Consider the following 19,220-nt stretch of genomic DNA (forward strand, 5'->3'; position numbering starts at 1 on the left):
GTTCAGCGTATGAAAGGTTAAGCTGCAAATGCTGTAACTCTGCTGGTATTCAAATGGGCCATGTCAAAAGAACACAACATCTCTTCTCTTTAATGTTACCTTTTCCTTCAGTGTAGCAACTTTTTCTGTTAGATCACTGATGACTGTTTTCTGCTCAGTGCTCTCCACTTCAAGTACACTGCACTTCTTCGAGGCTTCATTCAGCTTAGTGTTAAAAACAAAAGTCGACGTGAAACAAATATAGAGAATTAGCTCAGAATTGTGCTGTTAGAGTTGTAATGCTGAGTTTACACAACAGTGGAGTTTATACATTGAAATTAGTAAATGAGGATAACAATAAAACAAATACATCCTTGCAAAGCTCTGTGTGGGGTCTAAGAAATCCTTACACCCAACTCAAAACAAAGCAACTACCTGAAGTGAGCAAAACTGTAAAGAAACAGAGAAAACCCTTCAGATAGTGAAATACTGCTCCTAGGAACAGGAAGGGATGGCTAATGCTCACCAGCTGGAATAAGCTAAACGCTATTTAACTATAGCTTGAACTTACTTTTTGCTCAGTATGCATGAGCCTTTCCCCAAGCTCTTTGTTCAGAAGATCCTTTTCTTCAAGCACTTTCCTCAGCGTTTCAATTTGTTCCAGTTTTTCTGCCGTGCTCAACAGTTTTTGTTCTTTTTCTCCAAGTGAATTTTCAAGGAAGCTATTTCTGTCACTTAATCTAAGAAGGAAATTTGTATTTAGACACTTTCAAAACAAGCCTTGCTTTAAACTTCCTAGACTTACAAGCCTCCATCTTACACTTTCCCTCTACCCTCCCACGTACAACAACAACCTGCTGCAAACAGAGGCAGGAACTGAGGAACGTTTTTCCAGGTGTTCTAAGAGGTAATGCTCCTCATTATGAATTTAGGCTTTAAGCAGAGAAGTCCTGTATCAAATTGTCAAGACCCTTTACTTTACCCTTTAAGCTGCTCATTCAAGCCAGAGACCAGGATCTGATGCTTTTCCACATCTCGTGCTTGCTGGCTGCGCAGCTGGCTGAGCTGAGCCTGCAGACGGTCGTTCTCATTCTGCAAGAGAACCACGAGCAGCATCAGCACACACAGCATCCAGGGCAGCAGGAGCTACCTGGAGCCAGGAAAACCTGACTCTATGGGAGACTCACATCCTCCAATGTAGTAAGAGAGGGTTGTTCTAGTATTTGAGCAGATAGCACTGCAAAGATACACCACTAATACCACCAGCTCAGGTGTGAGATTAGTTCAGACAGATGCCACCCACCCTACAGAAACACCTCCTTCAGCAATGAACACCACACACACTCACACTGTGTTAAGGCAGCTTACTTGTCTTAAGAGGGGAAGCTACTGCTTTGAAAAAATTACTTTTCTTCTTGGTTTGAGGACAGTACCAATCTGGCAGGATTTTGTGTCTATTTTTCCAGGCTGAAGTGGGATGGTGGGGAACAGGAAAAAGGAAGCAAGCTTCACTCACACAGCTTGTTCTGGTTTTCAAAGCACACTGCAAATCTCCTACTCTACAGCCAGACCCACTGCACCAATTCAAAACCACAGAAAGGAAAATCTGCCCACAGCAACCAAAACTCAGAAGCAGAACACAGATCCAAACAGCAGATAGGACAAACAAGGCAAACTTGTCACCTCCAAAGGAAAGGAGCTAGCATTGTGGAGGAGGCAGAACACACCTGGGCTGCCCTCAACAGCTGCCCTTCTTCATCTACATCAAACGTTACCTGCGTTGAAAGGCTTGGTTACAAGGGGCTCAAGTGACAATTAACACAAGGCTGGCTTTCAGCTTCAAACCATTCCTGCTTTTGTACACAGCTCCAGCTTAACAGATAAGCACTACAAGAGATGAACACAGCCCTAAAGACCTGGAGGCAGAGGTCTGTCAAACACAGCAAGCTGGCAGGCAGCTTTATGGTGACTGTGCCTCCTGATGCCTTCACTGCATAAACTTACAACACAAATGTACAGTGAATTAATATCTGGGGCTTGGACTGTGTCTAGAAGCAGGTTTCTGTGTGTACAGTTGCTCTTGTATGTGCATACAGATAAAAGCTATTGCATTATACATTCATTACAGATACACTGTCCTGGATCACATATCCAGCATATACAATAACACACACACTCTTCTAGAAAAGAAACTTGAGGTACATCAGAGGAAGGAGATTTATACCAGTAGGACCAAAGTCTAATTCTGGAGCTTCTGCCAAAGGCTCCCCCCAAGGAATAATGAAAATCCTGTTGCCTTTCACTGTGTTTCTAAAACAAACAACAAAGCTATTTCCAAGTAAGTTGCTCCATATGCTGAACACAAGTGACAGGCTTCAACTTCAGAGTGCAAAACAGCCTCTGCACACCCTGCCAGCAGAGTGATGATGGATAAAAAGCAAGTTTGAAGACATTTCTGCTGGCAGCAAAGAGATGCTCTTGTCTTATTGCAGACTATGATTGTAGGAAGATAAACAGAATAAGATGATTCTCTTACATCAGCAGGTTTTACACAACTCCAAACACTCACCTGAAGAGCCTCCATTCTGCCTTGAAGCTGCAATCTGTCTTCCAAATCCTGACAACGCTCTTCCAGGCAAAGGATTTGTTCCTGCAGTTGATTTCTTTCCAGTTCCAGCTCCTCGACCACACTCCGTAAGCCTACTCAGGTCAAAGAAGAAAGGGCTACTACAATTCCTGAAGTCTAGAAACGGTTCCAGCTTTTTATTCATGGCTCTCACCAGTGTGGGACACTACCAGCCTCAGCCATTGCCAGAGGAAATGCCTGAGGCCCTGCGTTTCCCAAAATTAGGTGGCAATAGTGTTCCAGCTGAAGTGCTGAGAAGTCAAAATGAAGTTTCCTATCTCAGGAGCTCAGAGAACCTGGCAGAAATACTCTAAGCATTGTTGTGGCCCAGTCAACAGTGCAGCTGAGGGAACTTCAATCACAAGCTAGTTATGCACTTGCAGGATCAGACTGTCAGCAATTATTAATAAACAAACTGGTTTGTACCAGAATCTGCAGTGAGTCTATTCCATCTCACTAAGAAGGCAAAGGTGCAGCCCTAGTCACCCAGATAAAAGCATTTGCATTAAAATATAGATATCTGTATCAGCATTTGGTTTGTAAAGGTAAAGCACACAGCAGTGGAATGGAACTCAGCTTGGCAACAGAGCTGTTCTACGGACTGGGAACAGAGGAACACGACTTGGAACTTAAAACCCACGTGATGCTGCCACACAGGCTGTTCCATGTGCACCAGGGCTCAAGCAGCTGCAGTGCTGAGTGCCAGTGCTGAGGAGCTGCAGCAGCACTAGGCAGTTCATGCAGCACGCACATGCTTCCAGCGCCGCGGCAAGGCAAGCCAAGACAACTCCCACACACGTCAGGTACTCCACAAATGGGCTGCTAGTGGAATTTGCAAACAGAATGGACACAGAATACAGATGCTGTGCATGCTTTCATAAACTGTCTAGTGGCTATCACACCTGCATTAGGTGAAGTGTACTCTGGCCACCAACCTCCCATGTTTTCTCCTTCAGCTGAATCGGGGCTGGCCAAGGTGACGTTCAGCTCCTGAAAGCATGGCTTCCCATCAAAGCTGTATTCCTCCTGTGCACAAACCAGGAAAATGAAGTTTCAGTCAAAGAAGAAAGAGCAAAACACACATTCTGTTATCAAAAGTGTAGTTGCAATTAAAAGTCCTGAAACTCCTCAAGAGCAGAGTCACCTGCCCCAGCTCCCAGCTGTTCTTTCCAGAAAAGCCATGGGATCTGCCAGGCCTTTGAAGGCATCTGAAAGGCCAGAGGACAACCACGTTTGAACACCTTAACTGCTCCCCTGGTGAACAGGGTAAAGTATCAAGAGGTGCTTAAATCCAGAACTACTCTTCCCAATGGTATGTTATTGTGCCAATGAAATACTCACTCTTCTAGAGCACCACCGACCCAGAAGTGCACCTGAATGGCCTCAGACACTGCTGGCTCATTAGTCAGGAATGCTCCAACAAAGGGATTTGGAATGACTGTATCTAAACCAAAAAACTGCCTTACCATGCTGGAGCAGCACATAGCTTCAAGCATATGAATCACTCCAGAGAGAAGCTCATCTTTGTCAAAGGGAAATGAAGCAGACTCATTGATTAAGGAATAGAAGTACGATGCTGATCATCTGGCTACGTACATAGGCACTCAACTCCCGGTTTTCAGTTACACAGCTACTCTTGAGCCTCTTGTGTTTTTAAGTGTAAAGCATCATACACATGCTGGCACTTTCATTACCACAGGGGGAAAAATAAATCCTTATCTCTTGACCCACCTGAAGCTTCCTGTTGCTCTGACTGCTTTTTCTTCTTGCCTGCGGCAGCCTGCCCATTCCTTGAACTGTGGCCAGTTCCTCCTCCAGCTCCTGTTGCCCTGAGACCATGGCTGGATCAGAGCAGCCAGGAAAGAACCAGTCATCCTCAATCAGTTTTGTGCCACAGGAAAGCAGATACATATATATCAGACACTACCACATGAGAAAAGACAAGGACAGGCTGAAGTCCCTACGAATGACTGACAGGAACAAGATTAAAGCAGCAATTCACTGCGCTCACCTTGTGATTTCCCTCCAACAATACTATGTCAAACAAGAGTGAAGTCTGCATGTCTCACCCAGAAGCAGCAAACTGAACTCTAACTTTACCTCTTCATCAGTTCTAAATGAAGACTTGTTACAGGAGACTGGAAAGGGTGAGGTTATGCTGATACTACCAAAAAAGGCCAGCCAATCAGAATGCCAAATGGCATCACATTCCAATTCACCAGGTTAACATACACTTAATCTGATGAAGGCATGACCTCAAACACTTGGGTTGTTAATCAGAACCATCACATTCAGTTTGGTGGCTGTGCCATGTGTCCCTTTCAGCTTTCACTGTAGTAGGAGCTACACAGCCAGACCATTTGAGGGAGTCACAAGCATGCATTACACTGCAAACTGGCATCCAACCATCTTGTCGTAGATTAATAACATCATTCAGAATCACTTGTAAATAAAACACACTAGGTTCAGAGCATGAGAGCTCAGGTACACATCTGTGCAGTTAGAAATGACTGCTCTTTTAAAGGACATTCCCATCTGTTTTGTGATAGGACAAAACACAGCTGGGGGAAGAGGTTAGGGAAGAGATGCTCCATGCAAAGCGGACAGAACGGACCAGCCAGCGACAAGAAATGAAAGCACAGGTGGCTCCATACTTCAGGTGGAAGGCTCATGAGGTAATCACAAACACAGCTTTCAGTTCAGCCATATCAATCCACAGCTGCTCTCACAGCATGCAGAATTCAGAGAACTTATGTCCATGCATCTGGGAGGTAAGCACCAGAAGCTGTTAGAGGAGCCCTGCTGGGAACACTCAGCTTTCATCCCTCCACGGACTGCTTAGGCCACGGATCTCATTACCACCGTTCGGTAACACCTACCAGATGCAAGCTCTCCCTGTGACAGTCTAAAATTACACATTTAACACTTTGTTAGAAAAGATTAGAGGGGAAATGTTAAATAAAAAAATGATGATGAATGATCCTGTGGAAGCAGGGCTGCTACACTGGATTTTGCTTCTTGTTCAGTCACACTGTGGCTGCTGGCAGGCACCAGCAGTCATCTGACACCCCTTGGTTTACCCTCAAGCATAGATTCTCCTCTTCACTTTAGTAATCACTATTTTATCACTATTTCTTCCACACTGTACAAATAAAGGCCCAAATTTGATCACAGGCCTTAAACCTCTCTTTATAAGAGCTGCCAGTGAAGGCAGTGAAGAGATTCAAGGAGGTTCCAGGTAAGAACTCAACCCCCAGTTTGGACTGGAGGGGAAAGAAAAGAATCCATTTCTTCAAAGTTTCACCTGGCTGTAAGTATAGTCAGAGGACTAATGAACACACTGGCTGTTAGGAACCCAAACTATTTAGACTTCTAAGTATTTGATAATGATTGACATTCTGATTGCCACATGAGAAAGGAGAGCACAGGAATTGAGCTTTACACCAACTTGGAACTCTCAGGGAAGTGTTAAAAGCCTTTCAGTTAAAGTCAGCATTGCTTTAACAACACTTAGGAAGTAAATTCATGTTCTGATGTTTCACAGCACCTCAGGGAGCTTTTCATTTGCAATTACATCCAACATAAAATCTGAGAATCTCCCCAGAACACCTTCCTGCAGGTAGAGGGATTGTTTCTGGATTCTCTTGTGTCACCACCCAACACTAAGTATCACCATCTGTAGTGGTTTGCAGAGGAGACAAGGCCCAGCTACAAATGTTATCAACAGCATCACCCTCTATGCCTTTGCAGCTCCACACTCATTCAAACCAAGAGAGACAACCACCAGGTGTGGCAACCTGGCTCAGATTATGATGGAATGAGTAGTGGACTTAGACAGTACTTAAAACATTGGTGCCTCATATCAGTGTATGCCAACTTCTGCAGTTTATGCGATGGAATATAATTGAGCAGGGTGGATTTAGATTGGGCATTGGGAAGAAGTTCTTCACTATGAGGGTGGTGAGACACTGGAACAGGTTGCCCAGAGAAGCTGTGGATGCTGCATCCTTGGAAGTGTTTAAGATCAAGCTGGATGAGGCCTTGAGCAACCTGATCTGTTGGAAACTGTCCCTGCCCATGGCAAGGGTTTGGAACTAGATGATCTTTGAGGTCACTTACAACCCAAACCATTTAGTACTGAATTCCAAGTGCTCCTAGGAATATGTAAGTGAATTTGTTTCTTAGTCACAACCACTCACAGTGAGGCCAAGAATTTTCTCTCTAGAAGTCTAAGTATGGAGTCAGCTGTTAGCAGAAAAGAAACTGAAGAAAGCTGGTTTGGTTAATACAAATTAAGAAAGGCAAGGCAGGAAAAACCCTCAAGTTAAACCCAGCACTTGTTACAGGTACTGCTAAACCCACAAACCACCAATGGCAAAGCTTCTAAGGCACTGATGGCCATTTCCTCAAAGGAAGCAAGAAGAGAAGAAATCAGCATCAGTGCATTACAAGTTGCCATTGCTGCAGGAACCTGCATGCACAAAACTGATGGGAAACTGTTCTCACTGGCTGACCAAATCACAGTGCAGGGTAGGAGTGGAGGGGGAAGGGACGCTGAGTGCTCACCAGGTAACGGCAGGAAAAAAGAAACAGAAAGGTCATGCTGATCCCAAACAAAGGCAAAATTAAACATGGGCTGACACAGATGAGGCTTAACAACTTCTATTCATACTCATGTTGACCTGTATCACTGCAGATGAGGCAGCAGGTAGCTTTCATGAAGGACAACTATTGTCCTTCAATCCCAAAGCATCAGGTGTGGGAGAGGAGATGTGATGCTTCAAACACCTCTGTGCTTGCACAGCGAGCTTCGAGTGGTTATGTACAGGACAAAGAACTCAACAGCTGATCAAGTTGGTTAGGGAAGTGAACAATAATTCAACTGCTGATCAGGAAGAGAAGATTCAATCAGTAAATTGGATTAACACTGATGATAGCTTGTGCACATTAAGGTGTGCCAGCAACCCCCAGGCAGTTCACTAACAGCACAATAATTGTGACAGTTCTAGATGGCATGGGGGGAAAAAGCAGCAAAACTATCTGGGGTGTAACCAGATTTCTGTGGGGTTTAATAGAAGCTGTTTCAATTTCTCAGCAGCTGCTTTATCAATACTTTAGAAGGCTATAAAAGCTGAGATTACTTGAAAAGGTATTTTCTGTGGGTAATGGAATATTTTTAGCTAGATCCCAGCTATTGGCAGCCAATATTATTCAGCTGACCTACACCAGTGACACTCAGATCACTGAACAGCCTAAGAAAGGCTTCTTAGTAACTTCTATTTAAAGAGAAACTTTCTCAGCTACATAATACAGAAGCACCACCACCTTCATTCATCAAATTCAAGCCAGCAGCAGTGCTCCCCACACCTTCACCAGCTGTTCTAGGCAGGCAGCTCTCCTATTTCAACAGTGAGCTCTGTACCATTGATCATCTCTCTGCAAACAATAAGCTTTCCAAGTAAGTCCAAGCAGTCTGACAGAGCAGCAGCTCAGATGGCAAACAGCACAAGCACATCTACTCATAAAAATGATGCCAAAAAAAAGATGAATGCATGAAAACCAGGTTCCAGGACACAGGAAAAAGGAGAAATTGCAAGTTTCAGCAATTTCACTAACTACACAAATCTTATGGCTACAGCAAACAGTCCTGGTGGTGTGCTACAAGTTCAGGCTTGAGGTACAGCAGAGACACACACATCAGGCACAGGATAACTGACCATAAGGAAAACAATTCACCTTCTCTCTCCTCCTCAATCTGAGCCATTCTCAGGGCCATGGCTGATTTCTCTTCTCTGACTTGATCACGGGACTCCTCTGACTCTGGCCCATTCTCTTGCCACTCCAGGAGCTGACTCTGCAGTTCATCCACACTGCCTGATTCACTGGCCTGACAAGAGAAACTGTGTGTGAAAAGGTATTTACCAGCCCCCACTGCAAATGGAGGTAACGTTGTCAGCTGGCAATCATTCACAGAGACAACAGCCCATTGCAATTCACCACTCTGCATCCACAAAGACCTGTGGCAGTGCTGAGTGCTGTTGTAGGTTATGCCTGAAGCCTCACCACTTCACCTGGTACCAAAACCACTGCTGCCAGTTGAGCTTCTGATCTGCAATATTTCTAGACAAAAAATGGCTTTTAAAATCCAAGGATCTGTGTTGCACATTTCCATCCCAGCAGTGTTTCAAAGGGAAGCAATATCCTGCTGTCTTTATGTGGGCTAACAAATCTCAAGTCACTTTTTCTTCTGCAGACAGAATAAAAAGGTTTCTGCCTTCCCATCAGAATTAAGACTGCTCTAAAATCTCATATGAAAAAAAGAAAGTCAAAGATCCCAATTCCTCCTAGCAAGTATATAATGAAAGATCTCAGACTGGCCCTGCTGCTAGGGCTGTACAAAGTTACCATGATGAATGCACACTGCTAATCCATCTGCAGCCCTTCAGTGGTGCTTTCTGACCCTTCTCACTCTGCTCTCTGGACCTTCACATCTGTCAAGCTAACAGCAGCTATTTCCTTCCCAAAGCTTTCTGCACTGCAGACAAAGTAACTGCCACATTTGGAGGAGCCACCTGAAATGTAACTACATAAACAGCAACCTGCTTGGGAAAACATCATGTAAGGTATGTGGCAAAGCAGAAACCAATCTTTGTAAGGAATTGATTAGTGCTCAAAGCCAGGCTGGATGGGGCCTTGAGCAACCTGGCCTAGGGGAAGGTCAGCTGGAACTAGATGGTCTTTAAGGTGCCTTCCAACCCAAACCATTCTGTGACTCCATGTTTCTAACTCAAAACCTGTCGGCTTGCTATCCAGCTGAACAGCTGCTTGCTGTGAGAGCTCCATCTCCAAAGGCCAGCTAACACACCCATCAAAGTCTCATTAACACAGTTTGAGTTAATCAGTAACTCCTGCAGGTGAGTTGTAAAGTTAACCTGTGATGCTGCCCTCTTGGTAACTTGGTCAAGATCAGCTTGCAACTTCCTCTGCTGCTCTTCATAGAGTTCCAGCTTAGTCAGCAGATCTTCTGCAGAAACATAATACATTTGGGTCATTAGGACACAAACCCAACAGGAAGTCCAACAAAAATTTACAAGACAGCTTCAGAATGGAAATTCAGACAACATGGGGTGCTGGGCTGTGGCATCCACCTCCCCATGAAACTGACTTCATTATTAAACACTAATGAGTGCTTTAATGTGCCAGCAATTTAGAGGGAAGAACTGAAAACTACCATTTGCCATTTACAGAAAGAATAGCACAGAAAATAACCCAAGGAGAAACAGAAACCTCTCAGAGCTCTGCTTTAAACTGCCTGTGGTTATAGGCAAACATTCTCTCTCAAATCCTTTCCAAGGAGACGACAGCAGTCATGGCAACAGCTACTGGCCTTGCCCCTCACTGCTCTCAAGTGCATTGCATGTACTTGGGCAAATGTTCCAGCTATGATTGGTCTCCTTTTCCCTCTAAAGAAGTGCCTCCTCTGCTTCCTGCAAAGTTTCCACCTCTTCTGCCCAAATCTAAATGCAAGAAGAATCGTGTACAGGTGGATGTGGGAAGGAAAAGCTGAGCTGTAACTGAACCACAGCATGCAGGACTGGAGTCACTTCAGGGTCTGTTCAGAAAACACTTTGACCATGCCAGAGAAAGCTCACTGCTCCTTGTCTCTCTGAATCATCTGCACAAGAAAACGCTGGGTTTACCATTCTGGGTTCTGATCTCATGCAGGGATTGCAGTTTTGCCTGCAGCTCTTCATTTTCCATCTGTAACTGGGAGACACGACCGTTCAAGGCAGACACATCGTTGTCCTTTGAGGAGAACTAAAGAGAGAAAAAACCAACCCAACAGCCTTGAGTCCTTCAAATGCCCCAAAACAGCAGAAACCTGGCAAAGGCAAAGCAGCTTTCCCTCTGGCTGACAACAGCTGCCTTTCTAGAATTGGGAAGTGCAGCAAACTACCTAACCTTCACCAACCTTACTCCTGAACGCTGGGAACACCGGCCTGGGTAGCGCTGCCTCTTGACACTTCACCCTGCAGCCACATTTTCTGTCCACTCCATTTTCACACAGCATTCATACAGAAAGATACTTCCAGGAAATGCTTTTAACACCCTGTGCACCCCACCTCCCCCTTTTCCCAGTCAAGCCTCCAAGCAGAGCAGTGGAATATGAAAACAGTGTCCCACATACACGTTTGAGTTCATCCTCCAGCTGCTTGATTCTTGACTTGGACCAGGCCTTCATCTTCAAAAACTTTGCTTCAGACTTGCTGGCCTCCTCTGTTTTCAGTTTCACTTGGGCTGAGAAACAGGACAAAACCAAGGATTCAAAACTGTAGAAAGATCACTAATACCAGGCCTGTGTTTAATTCTCTGAGCAGCTGCAAGTTCCACGCTCACACAGCTGGGAGTCACACACACACACACAGGGCAACTGCATTTCCAGAAAGACCTCACAATAAGAGGTGGTGAGAAATCTGCAGCTGCTGTGACCAGCCTGGAGACCCCAGAAGCCTCCCCCTTACAGTAGTGGATCACAGATTAGCCTGGCAATAACTTTTCCAGCAATCAAGTGCAGTTCTACTTGCAAGAGGCAGGAAGTGGGCAGAGATGCTGGGGCAAAGAAACCTTTTGTATGCAGCAACTGTTTAAGCAGGATACCTTCTAAACCTTCCATCTTCTCTTTGGTTACAGACTCCAGATGAACTTCTTTGGAGTTACTCTGGCTGCCACCACCCAACTCTGCCACCTGTCTCTGGAGCTGGAACAGGGCCTGCTCTTTCTCTTGCAGCTCAGTTTCATGTTTCTCTTTAATTTCATGCAGTTCAGCATTATATTTCTCCTTCACTTTTGTCATTTCCAGCTCATGTTTCTCCAGCATGTCTCTTAGTTGGGCTCTCATTACATGTTTCTCAGCATCCAGCTTAGACTGCAGGTTTTCTTTCTCAGACAGAAGACGCTTCAGGTTTTCATTCAGTTCCTGGAAAAGACAAACAACAAACCACCTTCATATTTGGATGCAAAGTATCTTTAGTGTCACTGGCAAATGCTGCATCTGTGTTCCCACCTACCACACAGGCAGAAGTCAGGCTACTGTTTGGAACCTGGCTGTACTACAAAAGCTTCTGTCTTGGAAGGTCAGAGCTGAGGAGCACCACTCTGAGTGCAAGCTACACACAGCCTCCCCCAGAGGGGAAAAGGGAATAAAAAGGAATGTGAAATAAAACCCCACAAACAGCAGCAGGTCTCCAACTGTGAACCCAAAGCTTCCTAACACTCACCACACAGCCAGCAGGTGTTTTCCCCTACATCCATTGTTGGCAAACAGATCCAGTCCTTTCTCACAGTATCTTGCTGCTAACCAGTTTTATGTCAGTGCTTACTCCACTGCCAGTGCCTTTGTGTTAGTTACCTTAATAAAGAGCAATTACAGATCCCTGCAGCAGCAGGGCAGTCCACTCACATTAGACCTGCTGTACAAATAACTACTTTCATGATACATGGCTCTAGGAATATAAACTATCCAAGTAAAGCAGCTGTGCAGGACAGCAGAGGGAATGTTTCCAAGCTGTGGTTAAAACTGATGTAAACAAGCAAGGCTTCCTGCTGGTTTAATTCTTAAACTGCAATGGAATCTCATCCTAAGTGCTACATCTTGTCACAGTCAACCCCTTCCTCCTACCCTCATGGTGTGTATGCCTGTCCCCTCAATGCCCTAGCACTAGGGACCATCAGTCCTGGCAAAGCATCACTGCAGGAAGATGCAGCCAACCCAGCCTGCTTAAGGCAGGAGGCCTAACAAATGGGAAGGGCAAGGCTTGAACCACCATGGATCTGAACTACCTAGGCAGGACATCTACCTCAGTACATAGCTGAAACTATCTCTAGTCAGGTTTTGATTCTGGCAGCTTCCCTGGTAAGCTAACATTAGTTGGGAAGAGCACAGCTAAAATGCTGGAGCTGGCAGGGCAGACAGGCTCTGATGCCTCTTTCAGCAGGGAGACCCTGAGAGACTGCAACACCCTTTCTCTGCACCTCTGAACTGAAGCAGCAGCACTCAAAGGCTACTATGAGAGCTCATTCTAGGTGCTGCAACACAAAGAACCTTGATTAGCTATTGCTTTTGCAATCAGAAGAAATACAGCAGAAGGCAAGGCAGGCAGCAAAACAAAGCCTCAGACTGAGGCTTCCTGAGGTCTACCTAGAGAAGCTAAAATCTCTTGACAGCAAAAGGTCTTCCCTCTATGGTAAGGTTCCCAAAAGAATCAAGACAAACTGTGGGTGAGAGCTGACAGTCACACATTTTACAGGCTCTACCTCCCCTTTGAGTTCACTTCCTAACTGGAATCAGCATGGGCACAGCTCTGGCTCTGCCCACACCTCCCAGAGAGCTGCCCAAACATTTAATGCAAAGTATCTCTTGAGCACAAGGGAACTGTAACTGACCTGCTGAGCTCAGGGGTGCACACAGGCTGCTTACCTGCAACTGCTGGTCTTTGGCATCCAGTTCCTTTTGCAAGACATCTATCACCTGTGTCCTGCCCAGCATGACCTCTTCCTTTTCATGGAGCTTCTGTTTCAAGGCCTTTAGTAGCTAGCAGAAAAATACAGTAAAATACAAATGAAGCAATCAAGCACAGAACCCCAGCATGGTGGGGGCTGGAAGGGATTCATGAAGACCATCTAGCCAAATCCCCCTCCTAAAGCAGTTCATCCAGAGCAGGATGCCCAGGATCAGCTCCAGGTGGGGTCTGAAGATCTCCACAGAAGGAGCCTCAGTAAGAGTTACAATTCTCAGAAGAGAAAGGCAGGCACAAGCTCCATTTCACAGCCAGGTACTTCCACCATGGAGGTGAGGAATGACATGATTCCAAAGAGTCACATCTAAGTCAAAGCAAGCTTCTGAGTGTCCAGAGCAGCCTACCTGTTCTAGGTCAGCACTGGCATCAGATTTAGCAGCCAGTTTGAAGAGCTCCTGCTCGTGCTTTGCTCTCTGTGCTTCCAGCTCCTTCTCCTTCTCCCGGATAATATCTTGAAACACACGGACCTAAAATCACATCAGCAGTGAACACCAAACCAGTCCACAGAGGCATAGTGAAAGACACCCTAAGAGTCTCCAGCCAGATGCTGTGCTCCATCTCAAGTCTCAGTTTGGCCTCCAGCTAACGAGGAGCACAGCAATGGGTGAGCAATCGCCGGCACCAGCGGCACACGTGGACAAAGCTCCAGCTCACAGCAAAGGTGTCCCAATTCCATGCACTGTAGACAAGCAGCTCCACACTGCCCATTTGTGCTCAGCATCACAGCCCTTCCCCTCCCATTTTTGGATGCCATTGATGTGGAGCTGCTGATTTCTACCAGAAATGACACAGATCACTTCCAGCAAATTTCTACCACCGGAGCCCAAACTGCAGCTCTGAAACCTGGCTGTCTCCTCCTCCAAACCTCTATTCCACTTCCAGCAGGCCCTTTCTGAGCCATGGTGCAATGTGTGGAAGAGCTGGCTAGAACTTTGGCCATCTCACTAAGGGCAATTTGAATAAAGTCCTATAAAGCCCTAGCCAGAGCAGAGTGAGGACGCTGGGCTCACCAAAAGGGCTTCCACTGCCCCAGCTGCTCATCTTTTTCTCTCTTTTCTGCACCAAAACTAACTCCCTGTGTGCTGCTCTGCTCATGCTCAGCATCAAAAGCAGCTTTTTCATCACAGATAAAATAAACTCAGACATCAGGTGATGTGAGAAAGGCTGAGATGAGGACTTTCCTACCTGGTACAGCTCTGAGGCTGAGAGATCAGGCACAATACCTGCAGTTCTGAGATTTAGCTTCCAAGGGAGTTGGGAGGGTCTGAGGACACCAAGCAGTGGGTAACATGCCCCACAGCCCCACTTTAGCTTTTTAAAGCATTATTTATCAAGGTGTTACTTGCCTTGGCCTGTTAAACAACTGCTAACTTCTCGAGAAGTTGCCCACTCAGGAGGAAAATCCAATTCTTTCCCCATGCTCCCCTGGCACAAAGTGTGCCAAGGAGCTCACAGCACAGCTGACTGATCCCAGACAGCCATTTGTGCCTAAAATGGTTGGCTGCAGTCACCCAAACCCACTGCCACCAGGGAGATGCAGCAGAAAGAGATGTTTGGAAGCTCTTCAACTGAAATTCTGCACAACTCCTTTTGCTCTGTCACACACAAGTCCCTCCACATCCTTAAACTCCCTTGCACAAAACTTTTCAGTGACCAGCAGCACAGCCTGCCTCTTGCTTCATTCTTCTCCCTCCTCCTGAACACCCCAGAGCTTTAGTCAAGAATCACCCAAAGTCAGAAGCAGCATTTCTTAACTACTGAGATGGAAACACCACAGCCAAGAGAGCACTTCTCCTCTCAAAGAATGGAAAAGTTTGCCCAGTGTGTTTACTTACATTTTCCATGTAGGTAGCTTCTTTCCCCTGGAAACTTTCCCTCTCTTTGTTCTGTATATTTTTAAGACTCTCAATCTGCTCCTGGAACAAGCTACACTTTTCTTCGCTGTCTCCAACCTTCTTGGTGAGGTTCTGCACCAGCACCTCCATGCTCTGCAGTGATGACTCTTTCACAGCCAGCTGATTCTTTAGAATGCAAACCAAAAGCCAGTTACAAGAACAGCCCCAGAAAACCCATCCTGAAGTCACCTCCTAACCCTTCTCTCAGGTAAAGCAACATTCAACTGAAAATTCAGGTTTGGTTCTAGTATGACTTAAATTTGGCAGCACATTTTGAAGTCACTACTAACACACATCAAAGGCACAGGCAACAGAAGTAAATACATATTCCACCAATATAAATCACAGAATGGCTTGAACTGGATGGGCCTTAAAGATCATCCAGTCCCAATCCCATGCCATGGACCAGAACACCTCCCACTAGACCAGGTTGCTCAAGGCCTCATCCAGCCTGGTCTTAAACACTCCCAGGGATGAGGCATCCACAACTTCTCTGGGCAACCTGTTCCAGTGTCACCACTCTCACAGTAAAGGACTTCTTCATTTCTACTCTAAATCTACCCTGCCCTAGTTTCAAACCCTTGCCATTCAATGAAAATAATCAGTAAAGAATTTTTATTCACATGAATAACTGCAGAGGATTTGTGCTTCAGAGCAGGATCCACCACACAACGCATCAGAACTCGTTGATTCCATGAAACCTCTATGGAGATTTTCTATCTGAGCTGCTAATGTACCTTCAGCTCTTCATTAGGCAGGAGTACTTCACTGGAAGCAGCACCTGAGCCACAGGCCATCTGTAAATCTATGATGTAAGCATCTCTCTCAGCTAACTTCTTCTCTTTCTCTGCCAGCATGGCATCCATTTCAGCCCCACGGCAGCGCTGGGCCTCCAGCTCCACGCTCTGAAAACAAAGAGAGAGCAGTGCTTGTAATCTGCTCTTCCACAGCTGCCTTTGCTTCCCTAGTGCCTGGTTTAGGGTGGGGAAAAGCAATCAGATTTATGACCTGGCTCCATTTTAAGTGTAGTCTTTAATTCTTGAGCCTTGCCCTCTGGAATTCTGCAGCATTCCCATTCCTGCCACCAGGCAGGTCCGCACACCGCTGCACACCGCAGCTACAACCCACAACATGAGACCATCCCTTGCCCACATTTCTTCCTGCTGAAACTTATTTTTGCAACCAAAAAAAACCCTGAAGCAAACCAAAATCATTTTTCTCCACAAACACAGGATTTAAAGAGAGCATTAACCCACAGATCCCAGGTTGTGCATTCCCTTCACTCTCCAACCACCACAACAGCTGCTTGAGGATTCGGTGCTCACCAAGGGCACAACGGCAGAGCTCCTGTGGTGTTTGCCTGGGCAGGCTGTAGCACAAACTGCTCTGCCTACTCACCAGAGAACTCCCAACTACCTGTTTAATACTGGACCTGTTCTTCATTTCCATGTATTCATGCATTTCACTGTATTTACACACAACCCTGCACTGCCAAGGTGGCAAAGCACAGCCTGAGCAGCAGGGAGGGCACCACCTTTTTCTGCAGCTCTTCATTTTTCTGTGTGAGCTGGCCCTCTAGCTCCTCAATCCTCCTCCTCAGTACTAGGATTTTCCCACGATTTGCTGCAGCATTTTCCTGGTCACCATCCTTTGATGCCTGGGGAAAAAAAAAAGCCAAAGCAGAGAATTGAGCATTCTGTAAAGGGGCAACACCTGACCTCTGCACCGCTGCCTGCTTGGCTAACACTGCTGAGAAGTGGCCTTTGACTCGTGGTTCGTGTCTCAGGGCTCTTACACACCACACACTCAGTGTGGGAGCCAGACAAAGCAGGCACAGAATTGTGCCAAGCCTGTAAGACATTTAAATTATTAATGGTAACTGGTGCTGCAAAGTGGAGTAAAATGAGCAGGAAGGGCACTCATTTCCTCTGGCAGGTGTAGTCCATAGAACTCAGGGGAGAAAAGGACTACCAGGGGAAGGAAGAAAGGTTCACGCAAGACTGTTTGTAAGCACAGTGTTTCCAATCTCAATTTCAGGATGTGTAACTACTGGGTCACAGATATATTTTGCCAAGTGCAGCTGCTAGGAGTATGTTTTACTAGCAAAAGAGCTCAGAAGCATAAACAATTAGCTATTGCATGTCTTTAAGGGCTTCAACAAGCTCACCTGCCTCTGTTCCCTTCCAGCACACCTTACAAAGTGCCCCAGAAATACTGAAGTTACAGCTGAAGCAGGGAGTCAGAATACACTGTGCTGAGGGAGTGCAAGTCTGCACTACTACAGCCAGATCTGAGAATCTCTGCCAGCAGCACAACACTGGCAGCAGACATTCCCACACAAGTTATGTTTTGCCATCAAGGCAATGTCTCTATTTTTACCATTAAATAACAAGCCAGGTTTTGTTTCCCTTGCTTCTCAAATGCTTCTCTTCCTGACTCAAATGCACTACAACTTTGATCTGGTAGTAAGATGAAGATCAGTAGGAGTATTTTTACTACATCACTTTGGAAGGAATGTACAATGTTCCAAATGGCTGTAGAAAGACAAAAGAAGAATGAAACAGACAGACAGACGGACTGACAGCATCCACACAGCCCTCCCGATCCTCAGTGACCTATGGTTCCCCAGCTGAGTCCAGCACACAGCCCTGCAGCAATGATGTCTGCTTTAAAATGCACACATACCTTCTTTGGTTCTGCTTTCCCCTCTAATCCTCCTGAGTCTGGTAACTGTTTCTTAAGCTCTTCTAACTGTGAGGTTAATGAAGCAACCTTGGCTTTGTTCTGTAGCTTCAGCTTGGAGAGTTTGGCATCAGCAGATTCCTTCTCCTCCTACAAACACCACGAAGGAAGAATTTAGCTGTGTGAACAACTGCATCCTTCAACTCTGCCATGAGGAGAGAAACAACTCTGAAGTGATTAGGAGCAGATGTTAGTCAGTTAGAGGGTAGAAAGGCTCTGCAGAGGGACCTCGACCGACTGGGCAGATGGGCAGAGGCCAATGGGATGGCATTCAACAAGTCCAAGTGCCAGGGGCTGCACTTTGGCTACGGCAATCCCATGCAGAGCTACAGGCTGGGGTCAGAGTGGCTGAGAGCTCCCAAACAGAGAGGGACCTGGGGGTGCTGATCGACAGCCACCTGAATATGAGCCAACAGTGTGCCCAGGGGGCCAGGAGGGCCAATGGCATCCTGGCCTGCATTAGGAATAGTGTGGCCAGCAGGAGCAGGGAGGTCACAGTGCCCCTGGACTCTGCTCTGGTTAGGCTGCACCTTGAGTCCTGTGTCCAGTTCTGGGCCCCTCAGTTTAAGAAGGACATCGAAACACTTGAAGGTGTCCAGAGAAGGGCAACAAGGCTGGGGAGAGGCCTTGAACACAAGCCCTATGAGGAGAGGCTGAGGGAGCTGGGATTGTTTAGCCTGGAGAAGAGGAGGCTCAGGGGTGACCTCATTGCCCTCTACAACTACCTGAGGGGTGGTTGTGGCTGGAAAGGGGTTGGGCTCTTCTCCCAGGCAAGCAGCACCAGAACAAGGGGACACAGTCTCAAGCTGTGCCAAGGGAGGTTTAGACTCGAAGTGAGGAGGAAGTTCTTCACTGAGAGAGTCATTGGTCATTGGAATGTGCTGCCCAGGGAGGTGGTTGAGTCACCATCCCTGGAGGCGTTCAAGAGGAGATTGGACGTGGCACACCACATCCTGGTCTCCAAACTGGTGACACATGGGTGTGAGGGGTGACCACTAGATGGATAAGGAACTGGCTTGATGGCCGCACCCACAGAGTGCCTGTCAATGGCTCCATGTCCCAGTGGAGGCCAGGGACAAGCAGAGTCCCTCAGAGATCAGCCCTGGGACCAGGCTTGTTCAATATCTTTGTGGGTGACATGGACAGTGGCATTGAGTGCACCCTCAGCAAGTTTGCTGATGACACCAAGCTGTGTGGTGCAGCAGACACGCTGGAGGGAAGGGATCCATCCAGAGGGACCTGGACAGGCTGGAGAGGTGGGCACAAGCCAACCTCATGAAGTTCAATGAGAGCAAGTGCAGGGTCCTGCAGCTGGGTCGAGGCAATCCCAGGCACAAATACAGGCTGGGCAGTAACTGGCTGGAAAGTAGCCCTGAGGAGAGAGACTTGGGGGTGCTGGTG

General features: G+C 46.5%; 1 protein-coding gene across 7 annotated transcripts in view; it reads right to left on the bottom strand.

Moving 5' to 3' along the window:
• LOC137446088 (golgin subfamily B member 1-like) overlaps positions 1 to 19,220 on the bottom strand; it is a 53,586-nt gene that overhangs the window by 18,426 nt on the left and 15,940 nt on the right. For 4 of the 7 annotated variants that reach the window (XM_068148427.1, XM_068148429.1, XM_068148428.1 and 1 more), the window contains 18 exons: positions 17,763 to 17,909; positions 16,612 to 16,734; positions 15,815 to 15,982; positions 15,018 to 15,203; positions 13,527 to 13,649; positions 13,083 to 13,196; positions 11,264 to 11,582; positions 10,794 to 10,903; positions 10,306 to 10,423; positions 9,538 to 9,629; positions 8,342 to 8,492; positions 4,337 to 4,446; positions 3,508 to 3,631; positions 2,549 to 2,679; positions 1,707 to 1,754; positions 962 to 1,071; positions 551 to 719; positions 100 to 204 (listed from right to left, as the gene is read on the bottom strand). In XM_068148427.1, the coding sequence (XP_068004528.1) occupies positions 100 to 204; positions 551 to 719; positions 962 to 1,071; positions 1,707 to 1,754; positions 2,549 to 2,679; positions 3,508 to 3,631; positions 4,337 to 4,446; positions 8,342 to 8,492; positions 9,538 to 9,629; positions 10,306 to 10,423; positions 10,794 to 10,903; positions 11,264 to 11,582; positions 13,083 to 13,196; positions 13,527 to 13,649; positions 15,018 to 15,203; positions 15,815 to 15,982; positions 16,612 to 16,734; positions 17,763 to 17,909 (2,448 nt within the window). Of the gene's footprint in view, positions 1 to 99; positions 205 to 550; positions 720 to 961; positions 1,072 to 1,706; positions 1,755 to 2,548; positions 2,680 to 3,507; positions 3,632 to 4,336; positions 4,447 to 8,341; positions 8,493 to 9,537; positions 9,630 to 10,305; positions 10,424 to 10,793; positions 10,904 to 11,263; positions 11,583 to 13,082; positions 13,197 to 13,526; positions 13,650 to 15,017; positions 15,204 to 15,700; positions 15,791 to 15,814; positions 15,983 to 16,611; positions 16,735 to 17,762; positions 17,910 to 19,220 lie in introns of those variants that run through there. The other 3 variants (XM_068148430.1, XM_068148432.1, XM_068148434.1) reach the window with 3 other exon arrangements.

The sequence above is a fragment of the Melanerpes formicivorus genome, unplaced genomic scaffold (assembly GCF_026170545.1).
Source record: "Melanerpes formicivorus ecotype bairdi unplaced genomic scaffold, bMelFor1.0.p_v2 SCAF_16, whole genome shotgun sequence".
Taxonomy (NCBI): Eukaryota; Metazoa; Chordata; class Aves; order Piciformes; family Picidae; genus Melanerpes; species Melanerpes formicivorus.